The 11,325-nt window shown below is 60.1% G+C and overlaps 2 protein-coding genes across 3 annotated transcripts in view; one reads left to right on the forward strand and one right to left on the reverse strand.

Annotated features, from left to right (window-relative positions):
* The window catches only part of TNXB (tenascin XB), a 35,924-nt gene extending 27,752 nt beyond the window's left edge, over positions 1-8,172 (forward strand). Inside the window, 17 exon segments of the mRNA XM_040463361.1 lie at positions 1-61; positions 653-940; positions 1,329-1,604; positions 2,847-3,134; positions 3,934-4,257; positions 4,557-4,892; positions 5,180-5,302; positions 5,421-5,564; positions 5,705-5,824; positions 5,928-6,071; positions 6,169-6,299; positions 6,432-6,564; positions 6,661-6,812; positions 6,913-7,009; positions 7,101-7,262; positions 7,342-7,505; positions 7,879-8,172. The exon segment at positions 1-61 is cut by the window's left edge and continues 10 nt beyond it. Coding sequence (XP_040319295.1) covers positions 1-61; positions 653-940; positions 1,329-1,604; positions 2,847-3,134; positions 3,934-4,257; positions 4,557-4,892; positions 5,180-5,302; positions 5,421-5,564; positions 5,705-5,824; positions 5,928-6,071; positions 6,169-6,299; positions 6,432-6,564; positions 6,661-6,812; positions 6,913-7,009; positions 7,101-7,262; positions 7,342-7,505; positions 7,879-7,983 — 3,048 coding nt within the window. The 3' untranslated portion in view covers positions 7,984-8,172.
* On the reverse strand, positions 7,647-11,020 carry CYP21A2 (cytochrome P450 family 21 subfamily A member 2). Of its 2 annotated transcripts, none has more exons than XM_040463362.1 (10): positions 10,513-11,020; positions 10,339-10,428; positions 10,081-10,235; positions 9,896-9,991; positions 9,681-9,782; positions 9,496-9,582; positions 9,133-9,333; positions 8,739-8,917; positions 8,558-8,661; positions 7,647-8,467 (listed from the first exon to the last, which is right to left on the reverse strand). In XM_040463362.1, the coding sequence occupies exons 1-10, from the start codon at positions 10,709-10,711 to the stop codon at positions 8,202-8,204; spliced, it is 1,479 nt and encodes a 492-aa protein (XP_040319296.1). In that variant the 5' UTR covers positions 10,712-11,020; the 3' UTR covers positions 7,647-8,201. The 2 variants fall into 2 exon arrangements, with proteins under 2 accessions (XP_040319296.1, XP_040319297.1); XM_040463363.1 differs by having other exon boundaries at positions 10,081-10,258; positions 10,513-10,628.
* Between the last annotated feature and the right edge of the window lie 305 nt (positions 11,021-11,325).

The following is an 11,325-nucleotide window of genomic DNA, read 5'->3' on the forward strand; positions in this document are numbered from 1 at the left end:
CACCTGTATGGCCTGCACAGGGGGCAGCGCTGGGGCCCTGTGTCCACCGTGGGTGTGACTGGTGAGTGAGAGCTGGGGCCTTTCTTTGCTCTCTTGATTTCTCCCTTTAGAGATCAGCACTCCTCACAAATGGTTCTTTAGGCCCCTCTCTTTCCTCATATGGTGCTGGTGATCCTGCCTCATGCTTTCATTGAATGAGGATGATAGAGACTGTGTTTAGGGTCAGTAAGCATGTACCCTGTGCTTATAAGTTTTACCTCATAAGTTCCCTGATATGGAACCTCAGACTTGCTTAGTTTTTCCTATATGGCTTCCTCAAGCTCCCTGGCTGGGTGTTTTAGTGACTCAGAATGTGGCTGCACAACCAGGGTCTCTGGGTTTGAATCCTGCTCTGAACGTATTAATTGTGTGAATTCACAAACATTTCTTAACTTCTCTGTGCTGCAGAGCCACACAAAATTGGCATGATAATGATATTGGCACCCACGTTGTTGTGTGAGGCTACTCTGTGAGCTGCTAATAGCAATGCCTGGGACACATTAAGCACTCTAGAAGTACCCGCTACAAAACATTCATTTCATAGCCTGAGCAAGCTCTCTCTCTTTTGAAGGGTCCTGCCAGTGACCCCTCGGCCTCCTCTGCTCTGTTCCAGCCTCCCAGCCCACAGAGCCCCCTGTGGCACCCCGCCTAGGGGAGCTGGCCGTGGTAGCCGTGACCTCTGACACAGTGCACCTCTCATGGACCGTGGCCCAGGGCATCTTCGACTCCTTCCTGGTCCAGTACAAGGATGTGCAGGGGCGGCCCCAGGCAGTGCCTGTGGGTGGACACCTGCGTGAGATCACCATTCCGGGTCTGGCCCCCGGCCGGAAGTACAAGTTCCTACTCTTTGGACTCCAGGATGAGAAGCGGCATGGCCCTATAGCTGCAGATGCAAAGACCCGTAAGTGAAGGCTGGAGGCCACCTTCAGCACTGGAGCCTTCCCAGTGTCCTTCGCCCCCTTGTGGTGACCGTTAGAGTTCTTTGTTTCCGTGCTCCACGCTCCAGACCTATTTATTTACTGAGTCCACTGAAATCCAGGTCTAGGGCTCCCCGCTTAGCCTTCATTCTCATCCTTCTCCCTACTTTTCCTACATCCCGAGGGACACTGCTTTCTTCCTCGGCTCATCTTTTATCCCTACTCCTCTGCCACCCCACTTCCTAACATGTGGCCTAGCCATTCCCTCTAGCTCCCGGAACCAGCTCCCACAGCCCTAGCACCCTGAGGAAGCTCTGTCTGCCTCTGTCACCATTTCTGTCACTCTCCCATACACCTCTCTCTCTTTTCCAGCCCCAGACACAAAACCTCCCCGCCTGGGGGAGCTGACAGTGACAGACCTGACCCCGGACTCTGTGAGCCTCTCATGGACAGTCCCTGAGGGTGAATTTGACTCCTTCGTGGTCCAGTACAAGGACAGAGACGGGCAGCCCCAGGTGGTGCCTGTGGCCTCAGACCAGCGCGAGGTCACCATCTCGGGCCTGGAGCCCAGTAGGAAATACAAGTTCCTGCTCTATGGGCTGGCCGGTAGGAAGCGGCTGGGCCCCATCTCTGCTGATGGCACCACAGGTGAGTCCCGGCCCTGTACCCCACCTTTTCTAGAGTTGCCTCCTATCCAAGCCCCCAGAGCTGCCCCGAACCCCTGCTTATCCATGCAGTTTAATTCTCCTGCCTTCAGCCTTTATAACACCAAAAGCAAACATTTACTGAGTCCCTGTCACATGCTAGACACTATTCTGAGTATTTTACATGCATTATTTCCTTCATTCACCGACCGCTGATGTAATAAAGAAAATCCAGTCTTTGGAGCCAAGCAGACCTGTGTTCAAATTCCAACTGCCAGTTTTGTGGCCATTGGCAAGCCACTTCTTTCCCTTGAACCTGAGTTTCTGCACCTGCATAATACTTATGAATAATAATACCTATTGGCACTTAATAAATGATCACATCCTCCTCCCTGTGTCCCAACGGAGGCAAGAAGTGGAAAATATGGAAGGATTTGGCTGCAAAAAGACTATGGAAAAAATCTGCTGTCATTGTGCCCATTACTCAGCCCCCTGAGGAAGGGTGGAGGTGGGTCACTGACCCTTACTCCACTCCCAGGACCATGAGTCACTCTGGCCAGACAGGGATGGGGCACATGGTCACTTGGGGCCTGGGACAATCAGACTGCATAATTCTCTTCCCCAAACCCTCACTATGGGGAGTGACTACAGTCTTCTCTTCTGACCCCGTCATCCAATACCCATCCCCACTGGGCAGGTCTCTTCTGTGTTCTGCTCTGCCCTTTGTTCTCCCAGTGTTGCCCCACCCGGCTGCCCTGGTCCAGTGGTGTTAGTGCAGGGCTGGGGAAGTGGGTAGAAGGACGGCCCAGGCTGCTTGCAAGAGAGGGGGATGTCCTGGCCAAGTGCTGGCTGCCCAGCCCAGCCCAGCCCTTAGTATTTAGGGGTGTCTCCCTGACAACCCAGATACCCTCTGGGAGCCTTTTTCAGCTCCAGCCACATCCCTGCTGAAGGGGTTAGGAGCCAGGGGGAAACTGAGGCCCTTCTCTACACCCCAAGGCACCCTACCTCACAAGGTGATCTTTTATGCATTTACAGCACCCTGATCACGCCGAGGAGGGAGTGGGAGCAGGAAGGAGTTTGTTCAGTGGCCTCCAGAGGAGAGATCAAGCTGCTCGCTCTCCTTCCTTTGGGCAGACTGCAGCCACACTGCAGGGACCCTTTCCTAGACCCTCATGCCTCCCCGAAGTTGCCAGGGCTGGGGTAAAGGCAGCTCTTGACCAAGAGTTTCTCCTCCCACTCTCCACAGCTCCCCTGCAGAAGGAGCAGCAGCGCCCGCCCCGCCTGGGGGAGCTGACAGTGACAGATGAGACCCCAGACTCCCTGCGCCTCTCATGGACAGTGGCCCAGGGCCTCTTTGATTCCTTTGTGGTCCAGTACAGGGACACAGCTGGGCAGCCCCAGGCAGTGCCTGTGGCCGAAGACCAGCGGGAAGTCACCATAGAGGGCCTGGAGCCTGGCAGGAAATACAAGTTTCTGCTCTATGGGATCCACGGAGGACAGCGCCTGGGCCCCATCTCCGTCCTGGGAGTGACAGGTGAGCAGGAGGACCTGGGACGTAAGGAGGCCTGCCGAGGGCTCTGGAGGAACGGAAATGCAGTGGGGCCAGCTCTGATGGTAACCAAGGAGCCCATCAAAAGCTGGAACCAGGGCAGGCGTGAGGAAAGGCCCTGGCAGCGGTCCCCAGCGTCCCGGCCCCCACCCTGCTCAGCGCCGCCAGCTGTGCCCCATCACTCTATTGAGGCAGCTCTTTCCTCCCCGCAGGGTGGCCTTGCCAGATAGGGGCAGACCCCTCCTGTGGGTGAGTCAGGAGCACTTTTTGTCAAATGGAAAATAACTGGAACAGAAAGTAGGCAAGGGGCATAGCAACCCGTAGAAGTGGCTGCCATGATGGAGCAGGCTCCTCCTCGGGAGTTACTAACACCCAGCTCAGGTCAGCGGGACGGGGCACTTGGGCCCAACATGGTGGGCATGATTTGCCTTTCTGGCTCACCAGCCAGCTCCTTCCTCAGCTTTTCTCAGGAGGACCACGTGCCCTGAGCTCGGGGAGTGAGCAGCCATTCCCACCGCAGACCATCAGCCTAGGCACCCAGGGAGGGTGGGGAGGGAGCAGGCTGTGCAGACATCTTGAGGCGTAAGAAGACACACAGGTAGAAAAGGGGAAGCAAGCCCCTGATTCAGACACAGAAAGGGAGCCAACAGAGGATAATGGGACCACAGTGCTGACTCAGAGAGGCCCAGGGGTGGCAGGGAAATGACAGAGTCAAGAGAAGGAAGATGCCAGAAGAGCCTCAGTCACCCCTGCTCAGCGTCTCCCCTGGGCTTCTTCCACACAGCCCCAGAAGAGGACACGCCAGCCCCCTGGCGCCCAGCCACAGAGGCCCCCGAGCACCCTGAAGGGCCCCAGCTAAGGACACTGGCAGTGAGCGACATAACCCCAGACTCCCTGCACCTCTCGTGGAGTGTGGCTCAGGGCCCCTTTGACTCCTTCGTGGTCCAGTATCAGGACACGGATGGGCAGCCTCAGGCCTTGCTCGTGGATGGCAACCAGAACAAGGTCCTAGTGTCGGGCCTGGAGCCCAGCACCTCCTACAGGTTCTTCCTCTATGGCCTCCATGAAGGGAAGCGCCTGGGGCCCATCTCAGCTGAGGGCACCACAGGTACTGCCGGTTGAGGGCCCTGTATCTAGGCCTCCCCACCTCTAGTCTGGGACTGAAAGGGCTAAAGGGGGTGCCCAGAGGTGGTGACACATAAGCAGGGTACTATAGAGGGAGGAAGGCGTGCACTAGCAGTCCTTGGCTCTACACACGCGTGCTCACTGTGGCTCCCACCTGTCAGTGCCAGCCCCACATTAGCTCCATTTCGCAGATGGGAAATGGGAGGCCGTGGTGGGGTGGTAGAAGAGACTGCCCCAGGCCACAGAGGTGGTGTGCTTCTGTCTCCCACCCACTCTGTGCAGGGCCTGCTCCTGCCGGTCAGACCCCAGGGGAGCCAGGGCCCCGCCTGTCCCAGCTGTCGGTGACTGATGTGACCACCAGTTCGCTGCGGCTCAACTGGGAGGCCCCATCTGGGGCCTTTGACTCCTTCCTGCTCCGCTTTGGGGTCCCATCACCAAGCACTCTGGAGCCCCACCTGCGTCCCCTGCTGCAGAGGGAGCTGATGGTACCAGGGACACGGCGCTCAGCGGTGCTACGGGACCTGCGTCCAGGGACCCTATACACCCTTACGTTGTATGGGCTGCGTGGGCCCCACAAGGCCGACAGCATCCAGGGCACGGCCCGCACCCTTAGCCCAGGTAAGGCCCCCACATTGGGCACGTTCGCGTGCTGCCCCAAAGTGTGGGGTGGGGGGTCTTTGTACTTTGTAGGGTGGGACCTAGTGCCTCAGCCAGAGGGAAGGTCAGTGAGTGGTGGAAGGCTTGGAGGAATCTACAGAGACTTCCTCTTCTAGATCTAGAGGAAAGGGGTGGTGGTGAGCAAGTCTGGAGCCACTGGGGCCTTGGAAGAAGGGGTGCGGATCCTCGGGCCAGAGGCCCCCTGCCCCGTGCCCTCACTGCCACTCCTTGGCACCCACCCCCCTCAGTTCTGGAAAGCCCCCGTGACCTTCAATTCAGCGAAATCAGGGAAACCTCGGCCCTGGTCAGCTGGACGCCTCCGCCATCCAGAGTGGACAGTTTCAAAGTTTCCTACCAGCTGGCAGACGGAGGTGACACCCTTTTGCCATGTCCTCACCTGCCCTCAATTCTCCTGCTCCCTGCACTCTAACAACCCTGCAGCCCTTCCTTGATTCCCTGGGCAAACTCCCAAGCCCGACATGTTTGCAGGGGAGCCACAGAGCGTGCAGGTGGATGGCCGAGCCCGGACCCAGAAACTCAAGGGGCTGATCCCAGGCTCTCACTACGAGGTGACGGTGGTCTCCGTCCGTGGCTTTGAGGAGAGCGAGCCACTCACAGGCTTCCTCACCACAGGTAGAATGGACTGAGACCCGGGCGGGAGGTAGGGGGAGAATGAAGGGGGAGGGAAAAGGGGGTGAGGCCAGCAGGGCTTGGGAAGGTGAGGGGTGGGGAGAGGAGCAGGGGACAGCTCTGAGCCCCCTCCCTTCTCCCAGTTCCTGACGGCCCCACCCAGCTTCGTGCGCTGAACTTGACGGAGGGATCCGCTCTGCTGCACTGGCAGCCCCCCCAGACCCCTGTGGACACATATGACGTCCGTGTCACAGCCCCAGGGGGTGAGCGAGGCTGAGGCCTCTGGAGAAGACTCGCTGAGGGTGGGGAGAGGGGCTCTGGCAGGGCACGAAGGGGACAGATGCTGATGCTCACCCCCACTCCCAGCCCCCCCACTGCAGGGCTCAACCCCTGGCAGTGCTGTGGACTACCCTCTGGGTGGCCTTGTGCTCCACACCAACTACACGGCGACGGTACGGGGTCTTCGGGGCCCCAACTTCACCTCCCCGGCCAGCATCACCTTCACCACAGGTACGGCCTGTGAGGTGTGCGTGACAGGGGGAGGGAAGGTCCAGGGGAGCTAGGATGGGCCTCGTCTCCATCTTCTGTTCCCACCTTCCCCTCCCAGGGTTGGAGGCCCCCCAAGACTTGGAGGCCAAGGAAGTGACCCCCCGCACGGCCCTGCTCACTTGGACTGAGCCCCAAGTCCCGCCGACTAGCTACCTGCTCAGTTTCAACACCCCTGGTGGACAGACCCAGGTGCCCCCACCCCTCCCTCACTGGCCGACTCCCCTCCCGGGCCCCCCTCCAGGAGGTACTGCCCCCTCCTCTGCTTCTCCCAGTGGGGCTCCACCTCCCTCTCCCCTGACCTGCTCCCTGTGTGTCCCACAGGAGATCCTGCTCCCAGGAGGGGTCACCTCTCACCAGCTCCTGGGCCTCTTTCCCTCCACCCCGTACAGCGTGTGGCTCCGAGCTATGTGGGGCGAGAGCCTCACACCGCCTGTGTCCACCTCCTTCACCACCGGTATTTGGGCACTGGGACCTAAGGTCAGGGGCTGAGCAGGCAGCAGGGGTCTAGGGTTTGGGAAGAGGACTCGGCCCCTCATTCTCCTCTTCTCAGGTGGACTCCGGATTCCCTTCCCTCGGGACTGTGGGGAAGAGATGCAGAACGGAGCCAGCACCTCAAGGGCCACCACCATCTTCCTCAATGGCAACCGCGAGCGGCCCCTGAATGTGTTTTGTGACATGGAGACCGACGGGGGCGGCTGGCTGGTGGGTGGCAGACGGGCCCCCGAAGCTCTGCACGGGGCGGGGGCTGCTGAGTCAGGAGCCGTAGGCTGACGGTGCCTCCACCTGCTTCCCTGCTTCCCAGGTGTTCCAGCGCCGCATGGACGGACAGACTGACTTCTGGAGGGACTGGGAGGACTATGCCCATGGCTTTGGGAACATCTCTGGGGAGTTCTGGCTGGGTCAGTGCCTCACAGGGATTGGGGACCGGGGAAGGGGTGGAGGCCCTGTGGGCACCAGAACCCTGATGAGAGCACTCTCCCTTACCCCCAGGCAACGAGGCCCTGCACAGCTTGACAAAAGCCGGCGACTACTCCATGCGCGTGGACCTGCGGGCTGGGGACGAGGCCGTGTTTGCGCAGTACGACTCTTTCCGAGTAGACTCTGCTCCCGAGTACTACCGCCTCCATCTGGAGGGCTACCATGGCACAGCAGGTGAGGGGTGGGCCTGGGGGCCGCGGAAGGTGGGGCAGGGGGAGGGGAGGCCCTCACGGCTCCTTCTACACCTGTGCAGGGGACTCCATGAGCTACCACAGCGGCAGTGTCTTTTCTGCCCGTGATCGAGACCCCAACAACTTGCTCATCTCCTGCGCCGTCTCATACCGCGGCGCCTGGTGGTACAGGAACTGCCACTATGCCAACCTCAACGGGCTCTATGGGAGCACAGTGGACCACCAGGTGAGGGGCCTGGGAGGCAGCCCAGAGCGGGGAGTGGGTTGGGGCCCAACCTGCTGGGGTGTGGCAGGACAAGTTACCGAGCCGCTTGGCGCCTCAGGGCCCTCATCTGTGAAATGGAAGAATGATGCCAATCTCACCAAGTTATCTGAAGGGGGAAATAGGCACGCTTTATTGGGTGTGAAGGGCCAGCCCAGATTAAGCCTCAGTCTTTGCGGTTGAGGATCATTGAAGCGGGTGGGGGAGAGGAAGGGCGATTGACTTCTGGGAACCATCTCCCCGGAGGGGCGGGGGGGGGGGGGGGGGGTGGCGAAGGGGGTGGTGGCAGCCAATGGGATGTCTGCCTTTGACTCCGTCTCAACAACTCCTCGCCCAGGGGGTGAGCTGGTACTACTGGAAAGGCTTCGAGTTCTCTGTACCCTTCACGGAAATGAAGCTGAGACCAAGAAGCTACCGGCCCCCAGCGGCCCGGGAAGGCTGACCACTGCTCACCTCTCCGGCGCCCCAGTATGACTGCCGAGCACTGAGGGGTCGCGCTGAGAGAAGAGCCAGGGGCCACCTTCACTCTCCAGCCACCGGAGGGAGCCTTCTCCGTCAGCGATCTCACAGCACCATGTTTACAGGGGGGGAGGGAAGGGGTTTGTACGGGAGTAATAAAAGGAGAAACTGAGGCATGTGTCCGGCGTGCATCCTGCCCTGTCACTGGTGCTGGCTCGGTCCCGGGGCCACTGCTCCCCGGGGCTGCAGCCGCACCTGGAAAGGCTGCATTGTGAGGTTGATGCCACAGTGGGACCTGGGTCGCAGAGAGGGCAGCGGGCCCGTGGGGGGCAGCAGCGTGAAGGCGTGGAGCAGCCGCGCCAGCACCACAAAGAGCTCAAGGCGTGCCAGCGGCTCACCCAGGCACACTCGCGCTCCGCAGCCAAAGGCCAGCACTCTCGGGCTGGCGCCTGGGACCAGGAAACGATCTGTGGGCAGAAGGACAGACCCAGGGTTCAGTAGCCGCCGGGACTAGCCTCTGCCACCCCCACGCCACGGGCGACCTCCCCGCCACACACCCGGACGGAACTCATGTGGCTGCTCCCAGACTGTGTCGTCCAAGTGGGCGCCTTGCAGGTTGGGGATGACAACCGTGCCCTCGGGGATGTCGTAGCCTAAGATGCTGACGAGAGGGTGAAGTTAGAGACCCGCCACGATTCCCCCTTTCCATCCCATGCATCCTCAGCTCTCGGAAGTCACCTGCTATGCCGCGTGGTGCGGTGAGGCAGGGCCAGGGGCACAACAGGCCGCAGGCGCAGCACTTCAGCGATGGTGGCGGTGAGCAAGGGCAGCCGTGAAGGGTCTTTGAGCGGGACTCGGGAGCCTGAAGCCCCAGGGCCCAGTTCACAGTCCAGCTCCTCCTGCAGTCGCTGCTGAATCTGGGAAACGGGAGCAAGCCTGGTGTCTGGGGCCAGAACCTTGTGCTCGCTGACCCACAGCCGCCCGGCCTCCCAGGCTCCGGCCGCTCCCTGAAGCAACCCAGCGGAACCTTCCTGCCAGCTAGGAGAAACCGCCCCCTGGGTGAACAGAGTCTGCGTGGGTGCCCCGGGGGCTGAGTTCCTGTGGCCCCGGCCAGGCTGCCCCCAGGGTGCACCTCAGGGTGGTGAAGCAAGAACGCCACAGCCCAGGAGAGGGTGGTCGCTGTGGTCTCAGTGCCACCAATGAAAAGGTCCACCACAGACATATGCACGTGTCCTTCAAGGAGCCGTCCATGGCCCTTTTCCGCTCTTGGCTTCCCCATCCCTTGGAGCATGTAGTCGGTCATGTCCCTCCACTGGCCTGCCACCATGCTATCCTGTGGGGGGGGGGGGGGGAGGCAAACCAGCCTGAGTGCCTGGCTTGGGGAGAGGAGTCTCAGGGGGGCAACGGGTCCAGGACTGGTGGGACGCCTCGCTCTGGGGCAGTGGTATCCCTGGCTGCGGGCTAGGGGGCAGCCGGGTCCACACAGCGTTCCCACCTTGTGCTGCTTCAGCTGCTTCTCTACAATGCGGTCTCTGTTCTCCAAGGCCTGCTTCAGCCTCCGGAGGCCTGGGTTGGGGAAGAACTGGGGCAGGGAGCAAGAGAGTGGAGCTGCTGGCAAGGAAGCCTGCTCTCCCAGCCCTTCCTCCCAGGACCCAGGGAGTCTGGGCTCCACCTCCTCACCCTGAGAAAGGGAACTATGTCCAAAACTTGGATGGACCAGTGCTCCCAGCTTTTCATCAAATCTTGGACACAGTCATGAAAGGCATGTACTAAGGTGTCCTCCTGCCAAAAAAAAAGGGGGGGCGGGGGCAATCCTTTCAGTTCAGGACCAGAGAGGACCAGGGAGGGGCTAAGGAAGGGCCCAGGCACATAGGTGAGAGCAAGAGAGCCTGTACCTTGTCTCCAAAGGTGAGGCAACAGATGACACTGCAGGTGAGGAAAGAGAACTCCTTCTGGATGGCCACAGGGGTGCCGGCCTGGGCTCTCATGCGCTGTGGAGAAGGAGCGGGAACTAAACGGGCCACGGAACTCCAGGGAGAAGCGAAGCTGACCCGGGGTGCCTGTGGGAGTCCAGACTCACCTCACAGAACTCCTGGGTCAGCTGCTCCACCAGTGGCTCCATGGAGTTGCGGATGCCCAGCAGCAGGGCCGAGCGGGTGAGTTTCTTGTGAGCCTTCCAGAGCAGGGAATAGTCCCCTAGTGAGAGGTCCTGGTAGGGCTGAGATACCAGCTTATCTGCGAGTAGGGGAGGGGTCGAACTGACCAAGGAAGCCACAGACCTGACCTTTCCTGCCTCCCCCAGACTGGTACTTCCCTCAAGAAATGCCCCGATGCTTACAGGAGGGCATCTGGGGTCTGCCAGCAAAGTCCACCCATCTCCTGATCATGGCCTCCTCAATGGTCCTCTTAGAGTTCAGCACCACCACATCTGGGGGACAGCCAAAGCAAGATGTCAGCAGGGAGAGGCCCCTACCTCCCCACCGTGGTGGGGCCAGGGAGGAAGCAGACTCACCTTGCAGCCCGAGGCGGAGCCTATAGACAGGGCCCAGTTTCTGAGTCAGACCAAGCAGATAGATGGGAAGGTTGGGCTGCAGCAGGTGTAGGAAGCCGGGGGCAAGAGGTGGGAGGTGGAGGCTTCTGTACTTCCACTTGTTCCACAGCAGGCGGGCGCCGGCCAGCGCGGTCAGCAGCAGCAGCCCAAGGAGTAGCATGGCCAGAGACACAGGCACAGGCCCTGGCGCGGCCACTTATAGCTTTTGAGGCCCTTCATCCACCTCGCTGCTCGGGCTCTTCTGGGGCCTCCTTGGTCTCCTTCCCTCGGGTCCCTGCCCACTGTCCCACCCACACAGTCTTGGCAAGACACCAGTCGACCTGGCCTTGGAGAGTCCACATTTTAAAGAGCAAGCTTCTCATCCATCAAGGATGGGAAGAAAGGAAGGGAAATGCAACCCTGACCTTTTCTCCCACAGCTGGAATCAGTTTTCTGGCTGCAGGTCAACCAGGCAGAAACACGTAGTCACTCTCTGGCCTGAGCCCTCTCGTCTGGCCCGAGCCCACCACCACCCCACCCTGGACCACGTTACTGCCACGGACTTTGTCTCGGGGAGACAATGGCCGATCCTACCTATATGCTGTCCAGGATCGCCTGAGGAACAAAATGAGTTGAAAGTGGTTTGCGTGTTTTTAACTTACAGATGGGGTGGCCACGCGGCCTGCTTTGCCTGGGTCGTCCCAGTGTAATTATTCACTGTGCCGTATTTCAGCCTCAAAAGTTGAAGAAGATGAAGAATTATGTGGTCCCCCAATTTGGAGCTCTTGCTATGTA

This window comes from Herpailurus yagouaroundi, unplaced genomic scaffold (assembly GCF_014898765.1).
Source record: "Herpailurus yagouaroundi ecotype Mexico unplaced genomic scaffold, PumYag 393, whole genome shotgun sequence".
Taxonomy (NCBI): Eukaryota; Metazoa; Chordata; class Mammalia; order Carnivora; family Felidae; genus Herpailurus; species Herpailurus yagouaroundi.